Source organism: Bos grunniens, chromosome 8 (assembly GCF_055505025.1).
Source record: "Bos grunniens cultivar Pamir isolate PY7600 chromosome 8, Bosgru_T2T1.0, whole genome shotgun sequence".
In the NCBI taxonomy this organism is placed as follows: Eukaryota; Metazoa; Chordata; class Mammalia; order Artiodactyla; family Bovidae; genus Bos; species Bos grunniens.
In genome coordinates this window covers 77233744-77261428 of record NC_141172.1, presented here as the reverse complement: position 1 = coordinate 77261428, position 27685 = coordinate 77233744, and the positions used below count along the sequence as shown (strand labels likewise).

Below are 27685 nucleotides of genomic sequence, written 5' to 3'. Positions count from 1 at the left end.
GAATCCCATGGACAGAGGAGCCTGGTGGCCTACAGTCCATAGGGTCACAAAGAGTTGGACACGACTGAAGTGACTTTGCATGCATACACTTACACAAATGCAGACTCAGATTAAATAAAGACAAGCCTTGTGAGTGGGAATTGCCAAGAAACTGCAGGACAGGTCAAACAAGGGCTGTGATCTTGAAACTAGACTTTGGGAGAGTAACATTCCCATTTTGCCTCTTCCTTAGGATGCTAGGCTGCTTAGTTTTCACTGCTATTTCAGTTGTTTTTCAAGGTCATCATGACTCTGGGGAGAGTGGAATAGGACTAGAGAGTTCAGACACCACAAAGCCTGCAGTTCTGAGATTCAGTCATTTTATTTGGAAAAAATACTCTCTGGATTGTCATAAGCCTTTGGTTAATTTCCAGAGCTCCGAAAAAGTGATTTTGACAATTTTTCCAGTGTTCTTGTTGCCTTTATGAAGGTAAGGAATTTGAGATGTTCTTACTCCATCATTCCTGCCAATGGTACCAATAACCTTAGGATTTTTTTTTATTTTAATTTTGGGTGAGGGGGTCTTCTTTTCTTCGTGGGCCTTCTCTCCAGTTGTGGCAAGCAGGGACTACTCTCGAGTTGCAGCTCCCTGACTCTAGAGTATAAGCTCAGTATTTGAGGCACATGGTCCTAGTTGCTCCAAGATGTAAGGGATCTTCCCAGGTCTTGAACCAGTGTCTCCTGTATTGGCAGGCAGACTCTTTACCACTGACCCACCAGGGAAGCCCAATAACCTGAGATTTAAATAGCAAAGTTAGACATGTCATAAAGGAGTATGTGTATGATTAAATGATGAATGGTTCTAGCCACATCTGAGGCTTCAGGAGAGTGTGAGTAGCTTTGGGAGGAATGCACCAGATGATCAGTCATGAGTACAGCAAGGACTAAGGTTCTGAGGCTTACAGCCATCATGGCTGCCTTTTACCATGGGGAAGAATTCAGGCATCTAATGGTCACAGGAAAAGGAAAGGAGAAGCGGGAGATTAAATGGTTTATTTTCCTACCATGAATATCCCTTCTGATTCTAAGAGGCTTCTTTTGAGGTTTTACATGTTGGTTGCATGGAGTAAAACCTGATTTGTTATCTGTCTCTGGTCCTGATTGTCATGCAGGTGTCATGTCAGTGATGACTAAAAGCCCTTGATCAGTCATGGGAACACCAATTGAAACTGGCTCACAGGGCATTGTGTGCTGCCAACACAGCCCCAACCTCCACACCTCTAAAGGATGGGCTGCCAAGGTTTTCAGGAAAATGTTCTTACCTCAGTTAAGACAGATCCAAGACTGGTTACCAGGCTTCCTCTCTCTCTCTCTCTCTCTGTTTTACCACTGATTTTAAAACTTCCACTCCATAAGCTCTTAATTTAAAAGGAAGACAGTGATGCTTGCAGACCCATTTTATCTAGACACTGTTGATGTTGATGACAAACTAGCCCCCGGATGCTAACTGAACTGTTATTTGTCAAAAAATATCAAAGATGGGAGAATTTGAAATTTTATATAGAACAAATTATTGGGAGCATGAAATCTCTATCATGCCACAGAAATTTGGAATTTTGTTTTCATATTGCAGATTTAGGCAGACATAGAACAGCATGATTTTCACTTAAAGCCAGGCTCTGGAGTTGGAGGCGTCTAAATTCACTCCACACGTGGGCTAAGACCTTTGGCCCAGAAGCCATTTATAGTCTTGGCATGCCTGGTCATACTTTCTTTTTCCTTTGAAAATCAGAAAGAAAGAGAAGGTAAAAATGTCTTATATCCTTTGACAATAAATAGAAGTTTCTTATGAAAATCCTGGGAGTCACAAGGTTAAGAAAACTCTCATGGGTTTTCAGGAACAAAGGAGATGATTACTGGGAATGATTGTCAGGAAATATACCTGAAGATACCTTGGTGTTCCTTCCAATCTCCTGGTTTTATAAATTCAAGCCTTTGTTTGTTTCATTCCTTCCAAGAGCCAAAACTCTTTCAACATAAAGCATAACATTTATTGATTCAACAAAAATTTATTGAGTTCTGACCTCATGCCAGACATTATACTAGGAGCTGAAAACAGGGAGCTTCTGTTAGGTTAAATTCGGTAACAGTGGCAAAGTAGCACAACATAGTCTGCAAAGAGTGCTATTCATGATGCAAGGAGGTGAGCTCCCCTAGACTGGCAGTTGGAGAAAATTTCCTAAATGTTCAAAATGCGTATCTACAGGCTTTCATTCCCTCACTAACTCATTCTACAAATATCTTTTGAGCACCTACTCTGAGCTGTTGCTGTTGTTGTTCAGTCGCTATGTTGGGTTTGACCCTTTTCCCTGTCCTTCACTATCTCCCAGAGTTTGCTCAGACTCTGAGTCCATTGAGTCGATGATGCTATCCAAGCAACTCATCTTCTGTTGCCCCCTTCTGCTACTGCCTTCAGTCTTTCCCAGCATCGGGGTCTTTTGCAATGAGTTGGCTCTTCACATCAAGAGGCCAAAGTATATGGAGCTTCAGCTTGAGCATCAGTCCTTTCAGTGAATATTCGGGGTTGATTTCCTTTAGGATTGACTGGTTTGATTTCCCTGCAGTCCAAGGGATTCTCACACATCTTCTCCAGCACCACAATTAAAAAGCCATCAATTCTTTGGTGCTCAGCCTTCTCTATGGCCCAATACTCACATCCATACATGACTACTGGAAAAACCATAGTTTTGACTACGCAGACCTTTGAGCTGAGTGGATGGAAAATGCTCATTAGGGCCCAAAGGGTATAATTCCCCAGGCCACCATGTCAAGAACTATTTTTTTCATATGACATTATATGGAGAAGTCAGGGCCCTGAATGAAAAGATTATGAGAGACATGAACAGGAAGACAGAGAGGGTGGTAACAAGAGGCATACAGGAATAGAGGACAGTTTTTTATTTACCTCATGGCTCTTTGCTAATTTCAAAATCTTGGTCCCAAGAATCTAAAACCAATATGTTTACATTTAAAACTGAATTTCTATACTCTGTGGACTTAGGAACATTCTAGAATAAGTTAGCCAGCCAGATTATAAGAGGTTGCAACTAAAGTCATGGAAAAAATTCCTTATTGAGAGGGAGGGATAAATTAGGATTACATATACACACTACTGGGCTTCCCCGGTGGCTCAGCTGGTAAAGAATCCGCCTGCAGTGTGGGAGACCTGGGTTCAATCCCTGGGTTGGGAAGATTCCCTGGAGAAGGAAAAGGCTACCGACTGCAGTATTCTGGCCTGGAGAATTTCATGAACTAAGTCCATGGGGTTGCAAAGAGTCGGACACAACTGAGCAACTTTCACTTTCACTATACACACTGCTGCTGCTGCTGCTGCTGCTAAGTCGTTTCAATCGTGTCCGACCCTGTGCGACCCCATAGACGGCAGCCCACCAGGCTCTGACGTCCCTGGGATTCTCCAGGCAAGAACCCTGGAGTGGGTTGCCATTTCCTTCTCCAATGCATGAAAGTGAAAAGTGAAAGTGAAGTCGCTCAGTCGTGTCCGACTCTTAGCGACCCCATACACCAGGGTCCAGCCCCGGTAGGATCCAGGGATTCCCTCGGGAGGACGGCGTCAGCGATTAAAAGATAAATAATAGATAAAAGGAGAAAGAGACAGGGAAAGAATTTTGCAGTTAAGAAAATAGAGGAGAGAAAAGAGGCTAATATTCCCTGGTTTATGCAGAAAGCTAATAAAGCCCCAGCATAGGACTTGCTCTGTTCACGTAGGCCGCAGGCACCCTCTCGAATCTCGGAAGGTGCCCCATCCTGGGCACCTTCTCGAGTGGGTCTTAGAAGCCCAGGCAGGAAAGTGAATGCAGAGAGCCCCTGCGCTCCATGGAATCAGCCTGAATAGGAAAAGGAAAGAGAAAGAACGACATGGGGAGACCGAGCTTCGGTGAGCAAGGCCCGCACTTTATTTTCCAAAGTAGTTTTTATACCTTAAGTTGTGCATAGAGGATAATGGGGGAAGGGATAGAGTCAGGCAAGGTCAGCAGTCCTTGATCCTTATCGAAGCCAGGCTTTCTTCCTGGAAACTTATCATATGCAAAAGTTTTAGGTGATTTACATCATCTTCTGGCCAGGAAGCCTGTTAACATTTTATGACCCTTTTCCTCAGAAAACTTATTTTTCTCCAAAGGTGATAATTCTAAAGTCAGGCGTCACCCTCCAAAAGCATTAGATAAAGTTGCATACCTATAGGGCAAAAGTGGTGGGCTATAACAAGAAAAGAATTAACTCAAGGGTCCAAGGTTACAAACATTAAAGCTACTACTTACATGTCTATACACCAGCTATATTAATCAATACACTCCCAGGGACACAGTAAGTAAGGGATATGGAAACTTGGCAGCAAGCATTAGCTCAACAAAGAAATCCTCTACTAGTTGTATTTAGCAATTTTAGAGTTTTAAATTGATTTTCTTACAGAGAAAGGTGGTCGGGGATAGATCCCGGTAATGTCAGAAGAGTTGGTGAAAGTCGTAAAATAGTAAAACAGACAGATTTTGGTTTTGGGGTAAATGCTCAGGCAGGCCCAGAGGGGCACCCCTCGAGTTCTGGCTCGACTTGCCCACCAGAACTCTCCCACATGACCTTTGTCATGGGTGGGGACTCCCGTGTTGGCTCCCGGCACCCACGGACTGCAGCTCACCAGGCTCCTCCGTCCATGGGATTTTCCAGGCAAGAGTACTGGAGTGGGGTGCCATTGTCTTCTCCCACTATACACACTACTATATATAAAATAGATACATAACAAAGACCTATTGTATAGCATAGGGAACTATAGTCAAAATCTAGAGATCTCTTCAAGAAAATTAGAGATACCAAGGGAACATTTCATGCAAAGATGGGCTCAATAAAGGACAGAAATGGTATGGACCTAACAGAAGGGGAAGATATTAAGAACAGGTGGCAAGTATACACAGAAGAACTGTACAAAAAAGATCTTCATGACCCAGATAATTACGATGGTGTGATCACTCACCTAGAGCCAGACATCCTGGAATGTGAAGTCAAGTGGGCCTTAGAAAGCATCACTATGAACAAAGCTAGTGGAGGTGATGGAATTCCAGTTGAGCTATTCCAAATCCTGAAAGATGATGCTGTGAAAGTGCTGCACTCAATATGCCAGCAAATTTGGAAAACTCAGCAGTGGCCACAGGACTGGAAAAGGTCAGTTTTCATTCCAATCCCAAAGAAAGGCAATGCCAAAGAATGCTCAAACTACTGCACAATTGCACTCATCTCACACGCTACTAAAGTAATGCTCAAAATTCTCCAAGCCAGGCTTCAGCAATACGTGAACTGTGAACTTCCAGATGTTCAAGCTGGTTTTAGAAAAGGCAGAGGAACCAGAGATCAAATTGCCAGTATCCGCTGGATAATGGAAAAAGCAAGAGAGTTCCAGAAAAACATCTATTTCTGCTTATTGACTATGCCAAAGCCTTTGACTGTGTGGATCACAATAAACTGTGGAAAATTCTTCAAGAGATGGGAATACCAGACCACCTGACCTGCCTCTTGAGAAATCTGTATGCAGTTCAGAAAGCAACAGTTAGAACTGGACATGGAACAACAGACTGGTTCCAAATAGGAAAAGGAGTTCGTCAAGGCTGTATATTGTCACCCTGCTTATTTAATTTCTATGCAGAGTACATCATGAGAAACGCTGGACTGGAAGAAGCACAAGCTGGAATCAAGATTGCCGGGAGAAATCTCAATAACCTCAGCTATGCAGATGACACCACCCTTATGGCAGAAAGTGAAGAGGAACTCAAAAGCCTCTTGATGAAAGTGAAAGTGGAGAGTGAAAAAGTTGGCTTAAAGCTCAACATTCAGAAAACGAAGATCATGGCATCTGGTCCCATCACTTCATGGGAAATAGATGGGGAAACAGTGGAAACAGTGTCAGACTTTATTTTTTTGGGCTCCAAAATCTCTACAGATGGTGACTGCAGCCATGAAATTAAAAGACGCTTACTCCTTGGAAGGAAAGTTATGAGCAACCTAGATAGCATATTGAAAAGCAGAGACATTACTTTGCCAACAAAGGTCTGTCTAGTCAAGGCTGTGGTTTTTCCAGTGGTCATGTATGGATGTGAGAGTTGGACTGTGAAGAAGGCTGAGTGCCGAAGAATTGATGCTTTTGAACTGTGGTGTTGGAGAAGACTCTTGAGAGTCCCTTGGACTGCAAGGAGATCCAACCAGTCCATTCTAAAGGAGATCAGTCCTGGGTGTTTTTTGGAAGGAATGATGGTAAAGCTGAAACTCCAGTACTTTGGCCACCTCATGCGAAGAGTTGACTCATTGGAAAAGACTCTGATGCTGGGAGGGATTGGGGGCAGGAGGAGAAGGGGATGACAGAGGATGAGATGGCTGGATGGCATCACTGACTCGATGGACGTGAGTCTGAGTGAACTCCGGGAGTTGGTGATGGACAGGGAGACCTGGCGTGCCTCGATTCATGGGGTCACAAAGAGTCAGACACGACTGAGCGACTGAACTGAACTGAACTGAATATATATATGAGTCATTTTGCTCTACTCCTGAAACTAACATATGTTAAAAATCAACTATACAACAATTAAATATATATGTATATTTCTCTATGAAACATGATCAGAAAGTAACCCATTAATATGAGACGAGGCTCTTTGCATCATGAGAAAGTGTCAGTCACAGTCTAAAAGGGGCCAGAACAGGCATTAACAGCTCCCCTTCTGGACCACAGTTACCTTACTCTGCTGACCTGCTCAGCTTTGGAAATGTACTGATCATCCTACACTGTCATCCATATTACTTTATAACTTCTCTAGCTTTTAAAAAATCTTTATTTTTCTAATTCTAGTTATTGCATTCTGAGTTTCTCATCCACTCAAGACTAAAGGTTCAGGAACATATACAAGGAGTAAGTTGGTTAGAGAGTATTGGTCTGACTTGTGCAGCCAGGGAGGTTTGAAACAAAGTATTTGCTTAATTGAGGGGCAGATGCAGGCAAGCAAAGCAGGAGAGAAGCAAAGGTCTAGAAACAGGGTATGTTGGATCCAGCAAAGAGGGGCAGATTCAACAAAGGACGTTTCCAGGAAACTGCATATTTGTGGCTTTCTGTTGCCCCACATGGCCACTTCCTTGTTCCCTTGCAGAGCACAAGGTCTTTAGGTCAGGGAAGAAGGAAGAAAGGAGTAGGAACGGAAGAATTTAGAAAAGCACAGGTGGGAGTAAGAAGTAGTCTGCAATGTTCCAAGCACTGGCCTTAGCGTATGTGACTTTGACCTTGGCTGGAGATGGCAAAGGAACTCTCATTAAGGAAGAAGAAGGGGAGAGAAAGGGGGTGAACTCGAAAAAAGCCAGACTGTTGGGGGTTGGGGAAAGTGAGGATAACAGGACACAGATACTGAGGTTGAAAGCTACATATTAAATTATTCTGAGGAGGGCAAAACCCCTTGGATCGAAACTTCAGAACTAGACTACTAGTTCTGTGATTTGGGCACACTACCTAACTTCTTTTTTTTTTTTTTTTTTGGTGCACTTCTTTTTTTTTTTTTTTTTGGTCTTCACTGCAGTGTTCAGTCTTCTCTAGTTGCTGCTCACAGGCTTTAGAGCGTGGGCCCAGCAGTTGAGGTACATGGATTTAACTGCCCAACAACATGTGAGATCTTGGTTCCCTGACCACAGACTAAACCTGCGTCCCCTGCATTGGAAGTCAGATTCTTAACCACAGGACCAGCAAGGAACTCCCAAGTTACATAACTTCTATACCTATTTTCTCATCCAAAAATAGTTACTGATACCCTGCATCATAAGACTTTTGTGAAATTAATGTAAAGCACTGCTGCTGCTGCTAAGTCACTTCAGTCATGTCCAACTCTGTGTGACCCTATAGATGGCCGCCCACCAGGCTCCTCTGTCCCTGGGATTCTCCAGGCAAGAATACTGGAGTGGGTTGCCATTTCCTTCTCCAATGCATGCCTGCATGCTAAGTCGATTCAGTTGTGTCCGATTCTGTGCAACCCTATGGACTGCAGCTCACCAGGCTCCTCTGTCCACAGGATTCTCTATGCAAGAATACTGGAGTGGGTTGCCATTGCCTTCTCCAAATGTAAAGCACTGGTACCTAACAAATGCTCAAGTATTTATTACTAATGCTCAAGTAACTATTATTTAAACCATTTAGGTGGGAAGGCTATTTTGGTGCAGGTGAAACCACATTTTGAACTCTAAGTGTGAAGTCTGTCTCTTCTTATAGCAAATCTTGGCATCCACCCATGGAAAAACTGAGAGATGCCAGCAAGCAGATCTGAATTGTTACCATGTCAACTGAACATAAAACCTTATGTCCCTGAGGTCCCCCAGCACCCTGGAGAGCTCAGCTCTCAATACCTGGGGCTCTTCACAGCACTTTAAAAAGTGATTTACAAATATTTTGGTTTATTCTGGGGCTTCACCAGTGACTCAGAAGTAGAGAATCCACCTGCAATGCAGGAGTTGCAGAAGACACAGGTTTGATCCCTGGGTCAGGAAGATCCTCCTGGAGTAGGAAATGGTAATCCACTCCAGTATTCTTGCCTGGAAATTTTTCATGGACAGGAAGAGCCTGGGGGGCTGCAATCCATGGGGTCACAAAGAGTCAGACATGACTGAGCACGTGCAAGCACTACAGATATTTTGGTTCATTTTGATTCATGTTCTATTTAGTCAGATGAATTTCTTTTTAAAATTTTTTGTATACTGTAAGTTTCTAGCACTTAATTAGCACTCTGTGGAAAGAAGTGCTTAATGGCTAACATAATTTTGAAGTGAAGTGAAGTGAAGTAAAAGTCGCTCAGTCATGTTCAACTCTTTGCAATCCCATGGACTATACAGTCCATGAAATTCTCCAGGCCAGAGTACTGGAGTGGGTAGCCGTTCCCTTCTCTAGGATATTCCCAACCCAGGGACTGAACCTAGGTCTCCCGCACTGCAGGCAGATTCTTTACCAGCTGAGCTACCAGGGAAGCCAAAAACCAAAATTTTTCCAATTGTGAGCAAAGTCAAATGCCTACGACATAATGATATGCTATAAAAATCCCATGGACAGAGGAGCCTGGTAGGCTGCAGTCCATTGGGTCACGAACAGTAGGACACGACTGAGTGACCTCACTTTGACTTTTCACTTTCATGCATTGGAGAAGGAAATGGCAACCCACTCCAGTGTTCTTGCCTGAAGAATCCCAGGGACAGCAGAGCCTGGTGGGCTGCCGTCTGTGGAGTCACACAGAGTTGGACACAACTGAAGCGACTTAGTAGCAGTAGTAGCATAAAATACTGGATTCTAAGTAAGGATAATATTTAGAAATAAATGACCATAACTCCCCACAGTAACTCAAGAATCAGGCATGACTAACCCAGACTTTATCCTGCAGGTGATTCAGGCTTTAGCATAAAACAACCTGCTTTGTTGTTGTTGTTGTTGTTTTCCCACACCGAATAGCTTGTGGGATCTTAGTTCCCTGACCAGGGATTGAATCTGGGCCCCCTGCAGTGGAAGCTCAGAGTCCTAACCACTGGACCACCGTGGAAGTCCCTGAAACACACCTTTACACGAAGAGGGCTGGAGAGTGGCTGAAACAGGAACTGAAAGTAGACTTGGGGTTGGTTTCACTGAACTTGCAGGAAGGTCCCAAGGAATACCCACTATATAAACCAATCATTGCAAAAACAAAGCAGGATTTTGCATAGCTTAGGGGATACTCAAGGTATGACAAGATGAAGTTACAAGATGAAGGTATCATTAATGATATCCAATGTCTCTTGATACCACCCACATCTCTTCTTCCCTCTTTCCCTTTTCTTCCTTCTTACTCTGTCTTTCTCCAATAATAGACATTAATGAAGAGCTGAAGCTATGTTTTCTGCTGTTAATTTTAGAAATGAAATTAAGAAATTAATGGAAAGAATAAAGTCATTTAGTGATTTGTCTGACCAAATTGCTTCACAGACAAGTGTTATAGTCTTCACAGTTTTTGTATAAGTATTAGACCATACTTAATTGTAATTTTTCTGTGTGTATGATTAACAGGTCTTTTACTGGTAGTAAACAATCAGAATAGTATATATGCAGTATTTAGTAGACACAATAAAAGTTAAGAAATTCAAAACCTGTGTAAAACAAAACACTGGAGAAAAAAATCAGACAGCTCAAGAGATACAGTGGGAAAGGTCCTCACCATCCTTTGATTGCACCTTGTACTCTGTACCCAACAGAACTTACCATACTTACCAAAATAAGAAATACAGATTTTTTAGTATTGAGTGTATTTAAGAGGATTAAACACATTTTCTAAGAATTTCACAATGACAAATAAGTGATCCTTTTGCTGGTAAAGCAGACTGAAGTAGGGAAAGGAAATTAACTTGTATTCTGTAACCATTTTAAATAATTTCTCATTTTTCAAATTGCTTTTATAGCAGAAGTACTTTACTCTTTCACAATATTAATTACTTTGCTGTACATGAAAGCCTGTGGTAGGCTGATTATACAATAAGACTACAAACAACCAGGAGTACTTTTCTGATGTCAGAAGAGTACACAAGACTGAAATATCTCCAAAAGTACATTAAAAACTCATCAGCATAAACATCAAAAGTGAAAGTGAAGTCGCTCAGTCGTGTCCGACTCTTTGCGACCCCATGGACTGCAGCCTACCAGGCTCCTCTGTCCATGGGATTTTCCAGGCAAGAGTACTGGAGTGGGGTGCCATTTCCTTCAAAGTACGTTACAAATATAATCAGGAAAAAAACGCAATTGCTAAAATGTGGTTTAGAGAAGAGCCACTGTCTACCCATGGCTTCAAGTGGCAATTAGCGTTCCTAGCAAGTTTAGATGCCTTTACATTTACATGGTCTTGTATGGATGTGAGAGTTGGACTGTAAAGAAACTGAGCGCAGAAGGATTGATGCTTTTGAACTGTAGTGTTGGAGAAGACTCTTGAGAGTCCCTTGGACTGCAAGGAGATCCAACCAGTCCATCCTAAAGGAGATCAGTCCTGGGTGTTCATTGGAAGGACTGATGTTGAAGCTGAAACTCCAGTACTTTGGCCACCTGATGCGAAGAACTGACTCATTTGAAAAGACCCTGATGCTGTGAAAAATTGAAGGCAGGAGGAGAAGGGGACGACAGAGGATAAGATGGTTGGATGGCATCACCGACTCAATAGACATGGGTTTAGGTGGACTCTGGGAGTTGGTGATGGACAGGGAGGCCTGGCATGTTGCAGTTTATGAGGTTGCAAAGAGTCAGACACAACTGAGCGACTGAACTGAACTGAACAGGACCCCTCTACTATACTGACTTATGCACCCTTTTAAAATTACTTTACACAGCCCAAAATTTCACGAAGAGGTTCTGATGTCATTACTAAATGAGACACTCTTACTCGAGTTACATCAGCTTTGTCACCAATTGAAAATGCCACCTTATTAATAGCCACAGCTCTGAATATGTGGAGCTTTATTATACATGGATATCTGTGTGGGTGCTGTTTATAAAAGGGGGAAGGGGGTGTTTATCCTTTCATTTGGTGTTTGGATGCCATGCTGCTGCTGCTGCTGCTGCTGCTGCTGCTGCTAAGCCGCGTCAGTCGTGTCCAACTCTGTGAGACCCCATAGATGGCAGCCCACCAGGCTCCTCTGTCCCTGGGATTCTCCAGACAAGGACACTGGAGTGGGTTGCCATTTCCTTCTCCAATACATGAAAGTGAAAAGTGAAAGTGAAGTCGCTCACTCGTGTCCGGCTCTTTGCAACCCCATGGACTGTAGCCTACTAGGCTCCTCTATCCATGGGATTTCCTAGGCAAGAGTACTGGAGTGGGGTGCCATTGCCTTCTCCATTCGATGCCATAAGGCATAGGAAATGTATAACAAATTACCTCTTAGAATGTGAATCATTCTAAAATTGAAACTGTCTAGATAGGGAGAAGAAAGAACCAAGAAGGCCCAGAACTCTGAGAGGACAGGTTAACAACAAAAATAACAACAAGAACCACAACAACAAACCCTAGAAGTGTGGGTGACAGGTAATAACAGAGACAGAACAATGTTTTTAGGCCATGTATAATAAATAATACAGACCCCAAATTTCAAAGAATTATGTAATTCCAACTTGAGTTCTAATACCAGAACCAACAACCACTTGGGCTTCAACATTGATAGAACTCTTGATGGAGTCACAATGTTATTACAGTTGGGATAAGGAGAAGGTGATTTTATTTTTTTGCCTTCTAGAGAAATCTGTATGCAGGTCAGGAAGCAACAGTTAGAACTGGACATGGAACAACAGACTGGTTCCAAATAGGAAAAGGGGTATGTCAAGGCTATATATTGCCACCCTGCTTATTTAACTTATATGCAGAGTACATCATGAGAAACACTGGGCTGGAAGAAGCACAAGCTGGAATCAAGATTGCCAGGAGAAATCTCAATAACCTCAGATATGCAGATGACACCACCCTTATGGCAGAAAGTGAAGAGGAACTAAAAAGCTTCTTGATGAAAGTGAAAGTGGAGAGTGAAAAAGTTGGCTTAAAGCTCAACATTCAGAAAACAAAGATCATGGCATCCGGTCCCATCACTTCATGGGAAGTAGAGGGGAAACAGTGGAAACAGTGTCAGACTTTATTTTTTTGGGCTCCAAAATCACTGCAGATGGTGACTGCGGCCATGAAATTAAAAGACGCTTACTCCTTGGAAGGAAAGTTATGACCAACCTAGATAGCATGTTGAAAAGCAGAGACATTACTTTGCCAACAAAGGTCCGTCTAGTCAAGGCTATGGTTTTTCCTGTGGTCATGTATGGATGTGAGAGTTGGACTATAAAGAAAGCTGAGCGCCGAGAATTGATGCTTTTGAACTGTGGTGCTAGAGAAGACTCTTGAGAGTCCCTTGGACTGCAAGGAGATCCAACCAGTCCATTCTGAAGGAGATCAGCCCTGGGGTTTCTTTGGAGGGAATGATGCTGAAGCTGAAACTCCAGTACTTTGGCCACCTCATGCGAAGAGTTGACTCATTGGAAAAGACTCTGATGCTGGGAGGGATTGGGGGCAGGAGGAGAAGGGGACGACAGAGGATGAGATGGCTGGATGGCATCACTGACTTGATGGATGAGAGTCTGAGTGAACTCTGGGAGTTGGTGATGGACAGGGAGGCCTGGCGTGCTGCGATTCATGGGGTCGCAAAGAGTCAGACACGACTGAGCGACTGACCTGAACTGAGCTATCATTCCAGGTTTTAATCAAAGATCCAAGAATATTTGTCCTATCAGGCTGGAATGATGTGGTTTGGAAGTTCAAAGTACATTTAAAAGTTGCAACAAAATATAGATAGCCAACATGTCTTAATCTTTTGATCTTTGACAATCAGGAGCCCTACCGAAATTCCACCAGCAGCCTCGTGGCACAAGGTAGAAGCATTTTTATAAACAAAACACAATCTGCAATCACTTCGCCACCTAAATTTTGATCTCTTCAGACAGACTAGAGATTTACCTAGTGAAACACTTCAGAGAAGGAAATGAGAGTAAGAAGAACCTCAATTTCAACTGATAAATTCAAAAAGATTTTATTCTTGTTTATTAATTTTTTTCTCAAATGTGAGAAGATGTTTTGCTTATAAGAGCATTTCTGGTTCCCCCTGTGATTAAATGGGTTGAATCTTTGGAATTTCAGACAAAGCCACATTTATTCCAGTTAACCTGTTGAAGTGGTACCTTGAACTTTCCAATAGTCCTTATACCAACTATGGGGCTTCTCAGGTGTTTCTAGTGATAAAGAATCCACCCACCAATGTAGGAGACACATTTGATCCCTGGGTCAGAAAGATCCTCTGGAGGAGGAAATGGCAACCCCTCCAGCATTCTTGCCTGGGTAACCCCATGGACAGAGGAGCCTAGCAGTCTACAGTCCACGGGGCCGCAAAGAGTCGGACATGACTGAGCAACTGAGCCCTATCACTAGCTGGCATACTGACTATAATGAAATGATCAGTTAAATAATTTATGGTTGACAGCTTTGGAGAAGGAAATGGCAACCCACTCCAGTACTCTTGCCTGGAAAATCCCGTGGATAGAGGAGCCTGGTAGGCTACAGTCCTTGGGGTCACAAAGACTGAGTGACTTCACTTTCACTTCCCTCTAAACTTCCTAAGAAGAGGGGCTGTATATGCAATGCCGAGTAACTAATACAGTGTCTCTGCCATAGTAGGTGCACAGTAAGTATTTGTTTAAGGAGTAGATGAGAGTGCTTGGGAGGGAGCCCCAAGGAACTGTACATAACAGTAAAGAGTTGAGTGAAAAGGCTTATACAGTACAAAAGAAGAAGCCCAGATGGTAGGGGAGAACTAACAAAATGTGATCACAGAAGTCAGGGACAAGAACGTTTCAAAGAGTACCTGGTCCATTGTGTACGATGAAAACTGGACTTAGGGAAATGGAAACCATTGATTTACTTTAGCAAGGGTGATTTCTAGCATGGTAGGAATGAAAGCCAGTTCAGCATGGGTTAAAGAATGAACATGAGGCAAAACGGAAAACCAGTATCTTATCTAATCAGGCTGTTGTAACAAAATACCACAAACTCAGTAGCTTAAAGATAACAGAAATTTATATCTGGAGACTGGAAGCCCAAGATCAGGGTGTCAGCATAGTCATGGTTCTATTGTGAGCCTTCTTCCTGTTTTATAGTCAGCACCCTTGAAATCCCTGTGTCCTTGTGTAGTGGAAGGGGTAGGGATTTCTGTGCGCTTACTTTCACAAGGGCACTAATTATTCCCAATCATTAGGGCTCCACCCTCATGACTCAAGCAACTCTTGAAGGCCCCACTTCCTAATACCATCATCTTTGAGGGTTAGAATTTCAACATAATGAGTTTTGAGGGGACACAAACATTCAGACCATAGCAACCAGTAAGTGCAGATAGAAAACTGGTTTTTAATGGAAGAAGAATTCTTGACTTCACATAACAAAAAAAATTATTGAAGATGCAAATGTTAGAAAATCAAGAGCAAAGGGGGTTGAGTACGGTAGTTCCTGGGAAAGCACAGAGCCCTGTGCCTGACCCAGAATAAGAAGTACAGAAGTTGTCATATTATTGTTCCTAGGATTAGCTGCTCTGTGGGTGTCTTGAGACTCTCCCTCTCAAGTATATCTTAGGAGTTCTTATGGGAGTGACCTCAAATATTTAAACAATCAACTTAAGTCAAAGAAAGGCAAAAGAAACAGTAATAGAAAATTGGAACCAGGCTGAAATAATCACACATTATCAAGTACAGATATCAGAAACTAAGAAAAGAGTGAAAGATAGCTCAGCAGAAGGGCAGTGATGTCTAGGAGAGTACAATTCTACATGTATATGACTTTTAACTAGTTCCAGGATCTAGAAACCATATGTGAAAAAAGGAAAACATACACATATGTGTGCTAGAGAAATTTAACTCCACTATTGGGATAACTTGGTAGACTATTCCATTATGAAGTTACATTTTTCTCTTTCTAGTTAGTAAGTGATCTGAGCAGTGATTCTTCAGGTCCCCAGTACATTTCACCCCACGGTTTCTGCATCCATTGATGACCTTTTCCTCAATCAATTATTACCTTAGGATTTGCAAAATGTTGACTTTAATTTTGTCAATATTCCTTACCTTATTCTTTTCTTTTGAAAAGAATGAACTTCCCTTTTTTTCTTTTTTCTCTCTTTTTGAATATCACTATGGACTAATATTCCTTTTTATTCATCATCTTATAATTAATTACGAACATCATATTATGAAAATTTTCAAACATACAGAAAAGTTGAGAGTTTTGTAGTGAACACATCACCTACAATCTGTATTTTACTGCAATTTATCACATATTTCTTCATCTACGCTGTCCTTTATCCATCTGTCATTCCACCTTATTTTTTGGCGTGAGTAAGTTACAGACTTTATTCTTATTTTTTACTTTTTGGTATTCAATTTGGCCCAAATTTGGTCAGTGATCTCAGAATGCTTTTTACCAATGACTGGATTTATTTATTAGATATAATCACCCTAGACAGGATATTAAGTAAGCATTCAGAGTATATAAACATGAGGTCACAGTAATGGTTTTTACCAGGTTCCAGCTTCCAGACTGCCAGAGTCAGAGGGGGCCCTTGGGTTGGCCTTCGTGGCACCTCTATCTAGCAGCATCAGGGGAGTGGCACCACCAAGTGGACGTTGCATGCAACAACCACTCTCCAGTCTACCTGAGCTTGGTCTAGTCAGGTTCCAGAATTACACTGGAAAATAATCTACATTTCATCTTTTAAATATAACCTAGGAGAAGTCAATGGCACCCCACTCCAGTACTTTTGCCTGGAGAATCCCATGGACGGAGGAGCCTGGTAGGCTGCAGTCCATGGGGTCGCAAGGAGTCGGACACGACTGAGCGACTTCACTTTCACTTTTCCCTTTCATGCATTGGAGAAGGAAATGGCAACCCACTCCAGTGTTCTTGCCTGGAGAATCCCAGGGACAGAGGAGCCTGGTGGGCTGCCGTCTATGGGGTCGCACAGAGTCGGACACGACTGAAGCGACTTAGCAGCAGCAGCAGCAGCAGGACTCTGATGATTTCTGATAGAAAAAAAGTCATTTAGAAAAATCATATGATGTCAGCCTCAGACAATTAAGCAGGAAGCTTAACCATCAATCATTTTCTCCTTATTTCAAGAATCTATAAGAATCAAACGCAAAGTTCTTCATTCCTGGGCATTATGTGATTTATCTCACTAGTAAATTTACTGGATGTTAATGTGAATAGACGGAGAAGGCAATGGCAACCCACTACAGTACTCTTGCCTGGAAAATCCTATGGATGGAGGAGCCTGGTAGGGTCACGAAGAGTCAGACATGACTGAGTGATTTCACTTTCATTTTTCACTTTCATGCATTGGAGAAGGAAATGGCAACCCACTCCAGTGTTCTTGCCTGGAGAATCCCAGGGATGGAGAAGCCTGGTGGGCTGCCGTCTATGGGGTCGCACAGAGTCGGACACGACTGAAGTGACTTAGCAGCAGCAGCAGCAGCAGCAGCAGCAGCAAGGTGAATAGAATCAGACATAAAACCAGGACCTCCAGGGACAAATAAGATTTTTTAAAAAAGGTCCATATTCTCCCAGATGTGTTCATTTATGGTGGCTTCATAACTAAGAGATACATCAGCTGGAGAGTGGGCAGGGAAACCTTCCCAACAGGCCTGATGAGAAAGGAGCACATTCCACTCCATAAATCAAGGGGAGATCAAACCTCATGTTTGAAATGTATGTGACAGGAGCCTCACTACAGTGAGTTAGTAAATACAAGTAGAAAAAAGAATTCATATCTGTTACATAATTTGCATCCATGGCATTGAAATTAATGTGGTTATTGGAACTTGCCACTGGACCTTGTTGGGTTTTTTTTTCCTTGTTTTATAATGTGTTAATAGAGATGCATATATGTTATCCTATCACAAATTAATTTCAATATTTTAATAACTGGTATTTCAATATAATTGGCTTCCTTTTAATCCTATATATTTAATTTTATGTTTTTAAAAGCATTCTGAAATGGCTATGTCAGCTCCACCCACTGTCCTGCCCTAGAACAGCTCCCAGAAGTTGTACATAGCTTCAGTCACAAAGGCAGACTTCATCAGAACTGCTGGAAGGTTAGGAAACATGCCTTTTTCTGGGAAATCATAGGTTCTGCTAAAATTCAGAGTTGTGTTTCTAAAGGAAATGGGGAAGAATAGATTTGGGGGACAACTAGCCATCTCAGCCACAATATATATTTTTTATTGGAGTTCAAGAGATGTTAGATTTCTATTCTCTGTTATTTTGGTTTTCCTTTATCCTTGCTTTCCCATTTGATTTCTCATAGACTGAAAGTGTTCTCTCAATGTCTTTCTAAACATGTCTAAATTTTTCTCCCTGTTTCCCTTATTAATCCATGCCACTTGTATATAGATGGCCATACATTAAAGAGTGTGAGTGTACCTTGACCACTGGTATTTTTTTGGACATAGTCATTGAATTTCTTGTGCTCTATTCAGCCTGGATTGATTAAGATGATGACCACTGAGTCATTTTCAGTATATGGTTGTGTTCTGTTATTCTATCTGACTCAAACTGATTTGCTTGCTCTTAGCTCTTCTCCCTGATAGCTCAGTTGGTAAAGAATCCTCCTGCAATGCAGGAGACCCCAGTTCAATTCTTGGGTCTAGAAGATCCGCTGGAGAAGGGATAGGCTACCCACTCCAGTATACTTGGTTTTCCCTTGTGACTCAGCTGGTAAAGAATCTGCCAGCAATGTGGGAGACCTGGGTTCAATCCCTGGGGTGGGAAGATCCCCTGGAGAAGGGAAAGGCTATCCACTCCAGTATTCTGGCCTGGAGAATTCCATGGACCACATACTATCACAAAGAGTCAGACACAACTGAGCGACTTTCAAAAAAAAAAAAAAACTCCTCTCATCATATTTCAGGTTGTAATTTTTTTTTAATCTTTTCATTGTTTGGTTTGGTTTATTTTTGTTTGGTTTCTTCTGAAGATGTATTTGTTTGTTTATTTTAATGGTTCCTTTTATAACCAACTTAAAATTGTGAATGATCACAGAATTTGTATATTTTCTACTTTCCATTATTTTATTTCCTTCTCTTCCATCACTTGATTTTGGCTAACTATATATGTTTTAGCATTTACCTTTCTACTTTAAACACTGCTACTTAAAATCTCTTCCAGTTCCAGAAATTAAACGTTGAGGAAACAGGCCTACTTAGCCTATCATTGATCTTTTTATTTCCTCCTCCCTCAAGCGGTGCTCTGATCATTTTTTCTCCATTAGTAGGGGTTATAATGTTTATAATTTGTTCTGGAATCTTAATCCCTAAATTGTTTGGGGTTTTGATTCATTAAAAATAGATTCAAAACATACTGTCACTTATTTTGCCAAAATTTCTCCATTTGGCTATTTTTTCCTTGAGAAGTTTCCTCAACAAAGCTCACCAGGGACTTCCTGGTGGTCCAGTGGTTAAGACTTCGCCTTCCAACGCACCGGGTATAAGTTCGTCCCCTGGCTAGAGAGTTAAGAGCCCACATATCTCATGGCCAAAAAACTAATTCATGTCAATGAATTGCAAAAACCACCACAATATTGTAATTAGCCTCCAACTAAAATAAATAAATAATTTTTTTTAAAAGCAAAAAAAAAAAAAAAACACATAAAGCAGAACCAGTTTTGTAATATATTCAATACAGACATTAAAAATGGTCCATGTCAAAAAAACATTCTTAGAAAGTTCACAGAAGTCATAGTCCATGAGTATTTGCATGCTTAAAAGTATTCTTTTTAATCCAACAAATAAAACCTTCCTCTAATTTTTCTCCTCCAGGTATAGAACTCTGCCTGTTTCTACTTTTCCTTATATTTCTATCCTTAGAGGTTCCCCTTGCCTCTGGCTCACAAAGATCATGAGGGGAGAATGTCATCAGTGTTCTGTAGCCCTGACACCTTGCACCCAACTCAGAGCTCCCACTAGAGCATTCAGAGGTAACAGAGGATTGTGCCAGGGCAGTGTGACAATGAGCCCCAGGCTGGTCAGGTGCTTGCCTCCCACAATATTGCACCCAATCTGTCAACCCACACAGGCTTGGCAGGAAGAACTGAAATGTTTCACAGAGGAGCAGTCTAGCCAGTGCCCATCACCTCACATTAAGGATTACGTAAACCCAAGACTTGAGCCAGACGTTGTATGAGTCAAAAGGGTCAGGAGCAATAGGTAGAGTTTAGAGGCTTCTGGAATACTGCCTTTGAAAATGCAACCATTCCAAGGCAATGCTCATGCAACTTGGAAGAAAATATTAGGAAGTAATGGCCTTTTAAAATTTTTATTTTATTTTGGCTGCACCTCAAAACATATGGGATCTTAGCTCTCCAAACCAGGATCAAACCCATGCCCCTGGCCTTGGAAGGCAGTGTCTTAATCACTGGTCCACCAGGGAAGTCCCAGGAATAGTCTTAAAATAGTTGACATTTGTAGATTTTTTAAATAGATGATAGATAGATAGGTGGATAAGTGGTGGGGTTGGGGGTAATAATGGTAATTTGAAAAAATTAGATTCACAAAACAGATGTTGACTTTTACAAGCCGAATTTTAATAAGAGAACAAAGTGACTAAATGCCCCAAAACAAGCAAGCAAGTAGCAAACTAAACCATAAAATTAACGTTAAAAAAAAAAAAAAAAGAAAGTCAATACTTTCAAAGTACTTACTATGAGTGGCACCAGACTGACCACACAGCCCCCTTAGTTAAGTAAAGAATGCTGTGTTCCCATGTAATAGAGTATGAGGCCTCAAGAAATTAAGGCTGGATTTGAACCCAAGTGTGACTATGGAACTCAAGCTTTTTAATCATAATGCAGCCACAATTCATATAGATAATTTATCAATATCCCAAGAAGCAGTTGCCTGAGATTTATGCTGAGTCATTGCCTATGATCTATTTGTATTGCATTTTGGAATTTTAAGTTATTATTTGAAGTAGTTGCTCTATAGTTGTCGCTCAGTCATGTCTGACTCTGCGACCCCATGAATTGCAGCACGCCAGGCCTCCCTGTTCATCACCAACTCCCAGAGTTCACTCAAACTCATGTCCATCGAGTCAGTGATGCCATCCAGCCATCTCATCCTCTGTCGTCCCCTTCTCCTCCTGCCCCCAATCCCTCCCAGCATCAGGGTCTTTTCCAATGAGTCAACTCTTCGCATGAGGTGGCCAAAGTATTGGAGTTTCAGCTTTAGCATCAGTCCTTCCAATGAACACCCAGGACTGATCTCCTTTAGGATGGACTGGTTGGAGTCTAGTCCTTATCCATTTTCAGAGAAATGGATACAGAAAGGTTAGATCACTTGAAGAAACTCAGAAAAGCAGCCGAAATTGGAGATGTATTACTGACACCTTCACTTAGACACTTAAGGCTAAGAATATCAGAACACAAGATGACCTTCTTAAGGAAGGAGAGAGAGCAGTCTTGTGCTAGCCCCCACCACTGGTTAGTGTTAGTCGCTCAGTTGTGTTGGATTCTTTGCTAACCCATGGTCTGTAGCCCACCAGGCTACTCTGTCCATGGGATTCTCCAGGCAAGAATACTGGAGTGGGATGCCATGCCCTTCTCCAGGGGATCTTCTTGACCCTGGGATGAAACCCCAGTCTCCTGCATTGCAGGCGGATTCTTCACCATCTGAGTCACTTCGGGTGGGTTACCGCTTGTAGAGACACTGTTTTATCTGTTAATGTATGATTCTAAAACAGTCATTGAGCACTTCTGAGCCTGGCACTGTGCTGGGCACTTGGTACTCATCAGAGAACAAAGGACAGAGTATCTGGCTTCTCAGCTCAGAGTCCAGGGGGTAAAATACAGATTTACCCAGTCCCAAGTCCAAATGACATCACATTCCCATTTTCATTGCAGGCATTGGGACGTCAACATCCGTGGCAATATTTAAGGTGTCCCTGCCTCTCAGAATGTACCACGTTGTTGCTTCTATTACCAAATTAGACACAAGGCCACCCCTCTTGGGGGTTTAGTCAAACTGAAACACTCCTGGCTTGGTCGGGGAGTTCTTTGCTGCCCAAGTTTATGCTGCCAATAATGAAACTGAGTTTGGTGCAAGCAAGACAGGCTTTGCCAGAGAATAGAGAAGGGGAGCTCACATTCTAAAGGTACCTTCTTCCCGGAGGGAGAGCAGTCAGGGAATTCCCAGGACCAGGAGGTAGACAGGTCATCAGGCTCTAGGAAAGGGGTGGAGATTTCCAAGGGCAACCAGGGCACGCTCAGTCTTCATGCTCCTTTGCACACGGCACCAGTTGCACCTGGTGCTGCTGCCGCTAAGTCGCTTCAGTCGTGTCTGACTCTGTGCGACCCCGTGGACGGCAGCCCACCAGGCTCCCCGGTCCCTGGGATTCTCCAGGCAAGAACACTGGAGCGTTGCCATTTCCTTCTCCACCAATTGCACCTAGCAGAGTACAAATCCCCGCTTTGGGTGATGAAGCAGAGATAACTCTTGGATACTTCCGGGTTTCATCTTTGCAGGCGCCTTCCTGTGGTCACGTCGGAGCCAGCTCTGGGTGGTTGACCACTGTATATCTCTCCAAGCACATATCTCCCCCAGCACAGCTACAGAGCATTTCTGCCAAACACCAGGTACTTCGGAAACAAACACAGAGATAAATCAGGCAAATGTCCTTCAGGTCTCAGGTGTTGGTATGGAAACACAGGGATTAAATCAAAGCAAGGAAAGCGGTGACCCTCAGTCTGCTTTGTCCTCTGTCTGTTTTGCTGTGGGCCTTTATGGTATCCTATTGAGAAAATACAACTAGCCTGTACAGCTAAAAACCAGTTTCTATGCCTAGGGCCTAGGCTGTAAAGCATGAATAACACTTTGAGGAAGTTTGCATTAAAGGTGGACAGAGATTTGGAAATAGATACACACATATTGGAGAAGGAAATGGCAACCCACTCCAGTATTCTTGCCTGGGAAATTTCCATGGACAGAGGAGCCTGGCAGGTTACAGTCCATGGGGTTATAAGAGTCAGACACAATTTAGCGACTAAACCACCACTACCACCACAGTCTTATATACATATTAAATACATGGAAAATAAGCAACCTAGATCACCAATCTAATCTGTTTGAGCAGTATAAAACCCTCCACCCAAGGTATATTATCAAACACCTCCTAAAACTTGCTATGTAATGCCAAACCCTAGAACAAATTAAGGAACGTCACAGCAATTCCTGGAGCTCCTTGTCAACATCGCTCTGCCTGCTGGGAAATCTCATCTTGGATAAACCTATACGTTCTACGTCCAGCCAAAGATTAGGGTCAAAGTCTCCTTGGAGGAAGATTTCCGTTCTTGCTCCAGGTCTCAGAGCCAAGCAGTGCCTGCCTCAGCAAGACCAGACCCCTAGTCAGACCACGTGAGGCCAGAGCAGTTTGTATAAGGAAAGTGGAAAGAAAGGCCCTCCTGGTACAGTGATACTGAGTCTCGATAGAGACACTGCAGCTGAGAAATGGAAGCCATGTTGGTTCAATCAGGGCCACAGTGGAAGAGAGAGACCAAGTGAGTGGAGCAGGCATGGTTAAAAGAAGAAAGAATATTACATTCATTATGGAGACATGTACTATGCTGGCCTTAGTCACTCAGTCATGTCCGACTCTTTGCGAAGCCATGGACTGTAGCCCGCCAGGCTCCTCTGTCCATGGAGTTCTCCAGGCAAGAATACTGGAGTGGGTTGCCATTCCCTTCTCCAGGGGAATCTTCCTGACCCAGGGATTGAATTTGAGTCTCCCACATTGCAGGCAGATTTTTTAGCATCTGAGCCACCAGGGAAGCCCCCCACGGAGACATGACCTGCCCACAGATGCAGGAGTGCCCACTCATGTTATTTAAAGGGCAAAGTTGACTTAGAAGCTGTCTAAGTTAGGAAGGCCATCATGCTGGCATAAGAAATGACCGCCAGAACCTAAAACAAGTTTAAAAGTGACCCCAGCCTTTCTGGAATCTTAAGTATCTCTGTCATTTCTACTCTAGGCTAATGTTAATAGCTATAGTCCAAATCAGGCTTTCTTAATTGAAAGGGAATTCAATCTGTAGGTATACTACGATGTCTTTAGACATTCCCAAGGCCAAAAGGCCTTGGCCCACTGGCTAAACTCTACGAGTATATTAGGGCCTGAGGTTGGAAAGTCTTAACTCAGATACCATCTTCTGTACTTCTGGTTGTACATGAGTCAGGGAATTTACTTATCTTTGCCTTAGTTTCCCCATCTGTAAAAAGGGTGATCCCAATAGTCACCTCACAGGCCTCTATAGATCAAATGCAAAATGCTGTAAAGGTTTCATACAGTGTCTTGAACCCACTAAATATTATGTAAGCTCAGGTGTACATAAAAGCAAAAACCAAAAGTAATAAGGGAGAAGTGTGTTTCCTGCAGATAAGTCAGGAGGTGGGTCGTGCAGAGGCAGAGTGGGAGCTAAAGTTTTCCAGGGGCCCAAGGCCCCTCTAGTTCACCACTTTGACATCACAAGGATGGGGCCTTTGTGTTCATGACCCAGTTGGAACCATCCACCACCAGGCAGCGGGACAGAGGAGAGGCTAGAAGGAATAAAGAGGACCTGCCAGCCATATATTAAGGAGCATCCCCAAGTTGCCCAACTCAGGGCTCCACTTCTATTTACATTTCATTGACCAGAATCTAGTTAAAAGGGAAGCTTGCAATTGTCACCTTTATTTTGGGTGGCAATGTGTTCAGCTAAAATTCTATAGGAGACCCCTCCCACCCACAAATAGATGCCAGTGGGGAGGAGGGTGATTTCAGTTTTCAGGACTATGTTCTAGAAGTTGTGTGGTTTAGAAACTGAATGAAAGGAAGAAATTAACTTAAAAGGCTTCTGTCCATCTGTACTCCCTGGAACACCGACTGTGGATCTATAGTTGCTTGAACCACATGGAAATGCAAAATTAAAAAGACAAGGTAGGGGAACAAGCCCAAACACCAAGTACTCCTGGCTCAAGGATCTGCCCTCCAGCGGGGGCCCAATCCAAGATCATCCCCTTAGGACACACAGCCACTAAGGTTAAGTAGAGAAGTTAAAAGTGCTGTGCTGTAAATTGCTTAGAGTACTCATACACCACACCCACAACGTTGTTACCCATTCAGGGAGCAGGTATGCCTCAGAATACAGTCATGGTTGTAGGAGTCCAGTGTACTATGATATCTTTCAATCCGAATTGCTAAATAGATGGGGGAAAAAAAAAAACAATGGGCTAAGAAGTAATTATGGGCCACCTATTATAGCACATAGGACTCCAATTTAAAAAGAAGCAGATAAACAGGTATTTTAAGGGTCATTTTTCAGGCACCAATTAACACCCAGAAACACCTTTGCTTCTGTTGAAAATCCCCAACTGGGAGATATTGTTCTTCTGAACAACGCTGAAAAGCCAAAGCATGTACTATAGTGGGGGTAAAACAATCCCATTACATGTCCAGAGGTGCCCACTCTACCCCTCACTCAACCCCTACACTGCCACCCCCACCCCTCTCCTCTTGCATTAACCCTATAAAAGGTCAGCTCCATCCCGCACCAAGCTGCTCAAGGAAGTCTCCAATTCTGCCACTAGGTGGCAGGAGTAATCAGCACCTAGAAGCAGAAGCTCTTGGAGCCAGAAAATGATAGGAGTTGGAAATGGACCCTGAGAATACCAAGTGGAAACTGTCGTGTAGATGGGTGGTAGAAAGATGTGACCTGCCTGGTGTCACCTGTGTATTTAGGGACCCAAAGGACCAACCCCCCTCAGTTACCTAGGTCCTGTTTTTCCAACTCCTGTTGGGTTTTATTTTTAGCTTTTTATTAAGTAAATTTTCAGCACTCATGGAAGTTATAAGCAAGGAGCTGGGCTAAAGTAAGGTGTAAGCATTTGTAACACACAAAAAAAGCAGTTTGGCCACAAGACTTTTATGCATAAATCAGAGTGCTGGAAGTTAGACTTTATTCACGTTTATACAGTCCTGTGTTCCAATAGGGGATCCCCAGATGGCTCAGAGGCAAAGAATCTGCCTTCCAAGCAGGAGTTGCAGGTTTGGAACATACATTACAAGTTGGAATTGTACTTTTTTCCCCTAGATCTGTGGGGCCAGCCAGAGATCTAAAGTTAAAATGAAACTCACAGAGGGACTTGCCTGGTGGTGCAGTGGGGCATGGGTTCCATCCCTGGTGGAAGATCCTACATGGCTAAAAATAATAATCAAACTCACACACTTGTTTCTTTTTCAAATCAATGTCACAGCTGACAAGGCTAGCAGGAAACATTTCTTGAAAAGATAAAAGCACCTATCTGACACTGTTTATCTATCTGCGGCCTTACTTGGAATAAAATGCCATCTAAAAAGGCTAGCTGGGGAAGAGATGGGAGAAAGATTGGACCCATCCCAAAAAGGTAAAGGAAAAATGAGCCAAGTGTTTGTCTAGCGGTCAAGACACACCTCCAAGAGAAAACCCTACTCAGTTTGTAAAAGAAAAATCAGAAAAAGTTAAAGCCAAATTGGTCTCGCAGAAGAAGGCATTTTTTATCATGCTCATTACTACCAGAGAATGCTTTAAACCAAACAGAACACATTTTAACATCTCACAAATCCAACGTCTAAGAATAAAATTATCCAGCCCACAGTTAACTATATTTTGTTTCGTTTTATAATTTGAAAGTCTGTGTGAAGTGTTGAAAAGGAGGTTGGAAAGCTGCACTCTCATCTCAGCTCTGCTTATTGGAAGGCTACATAGCCTAGTCCCAGCAACCTTCTTCCTTCTGTCTTCTTCAAGTTGGACCACACCAATCTTTTCCATCATAACAACACCAACAAAAATCATGCATGTTTCAAACATAAGTAGTGACTTTCAGTACAACACATGCATTTTTCAGATCATCATCTTTTGTAGTTGAACCATGCTTTATCTTTAAATCTTGTTTAGAAGGAACTGCTAATATTTTGTAGGTTGTTTTGCAGGATAGAAAGCATCTCAGACACAAGGCAGGAAAACTTAATCTGGGCCTGGAGAAGGGCACATAGTTCTGTTTGGGTGGGTGTTCCTTCGTGGTGCCTGCAAGGGGAGCGGAGTAAGACGAATGAACAGGATCGAGCAACCCTGAACTGTGCTGAGGAGTGTGCAATTGACTCCAGAGCCCAGGAGTCGCATTTTATTATGTAGAAAGAGTAGCATAGAAGGAATTTACATACAGATCTGAAGTAAAGAAAGATTAAAAGCAGAGAAACTGCTCAGGAACATGTATAATCAAAGAAGTGGAAAAATACAAAACATTTAAGCTTTTGTTAGTCTTGTACTTACAGCATTCATATCTTTCAAGGAAAAAATATGTGAAATATAAGTCATCTAAATTTTTAACTAAAACATATTTTTGGTACCAGCAACCATAGGTATCCTTAGATTAAATTAGAAAACAAAAGGATTTAGAGAACTCCCTGGCTGTCCGGTAGTTAGAGCTCTGTGCTTCCATTGCAAGGGGCTTGGGGTCAGTCCCTAGTCAGGGAACTAAGATTTCACAGCCAAAAAAAAAGGCAAGAAAACAAAAGGATTTACATTTCTAGACTGAGATAATCTTTTTCCTTATGTGGCTTTTACAGATAGTAAATTTTCAAATTTTTTTATAGTCATTTCTATTTCTTTAAGTACTAAGATTCATTGTTTCTTTCTTTAATCAGCTGACTCATCTAAACACTTCATCTTTGTTGTCCCATCCCTCAAAAGTCTTTGAGTATCATTCATTGAAAGAACATTTCTTTTTTGGCTCTGAAATTTTATTTTTGCAATCCTGTATTTTTTCTTAGAATGATGAAGATGGCTTTGAAAACCAGAACCCATCAGGAAATGACCACTCACTAAGGAACAGAGTTGTGCAAAACAGAGAGCATGAAAATGGCAAACAGGTATGACTGGAAAACAGTGAATCTGTCACCACGGCAACTGCCGTGCAACAGCTATAGGGACTGAAAGTCTGGCACTCAGAGGAACAAGTTAAATGGCAATTAGAGTGGGT

The 27685-nt window shown here is 42.4% G+C and overlaps 1 protein-coding gene across 3 annotated transcripts in view; it reads left to right on the top strand.

Moving 5' to 3' along the window:
* SLC28A3 (solute carrier family 28 member 3) overlaps positions 1–27685 on the top strand; it is a 77190-nt gene that overhangs the window by 9152 nt on the left and 40353 nt on the right. For all 3 annotated transcript variants that reach the window (XM_086416838.1, XM_086416839.1, XM_086416837.1), the window contains one exon: positions 27477–27575. In XM_086416838.1, the coding sequence (XP_086272964.1) occupies positions 27477–27575 (99 nt within the window). The remainder of the gene's footprint in view (positions 1–27476; positions 27576–27685) is intronic.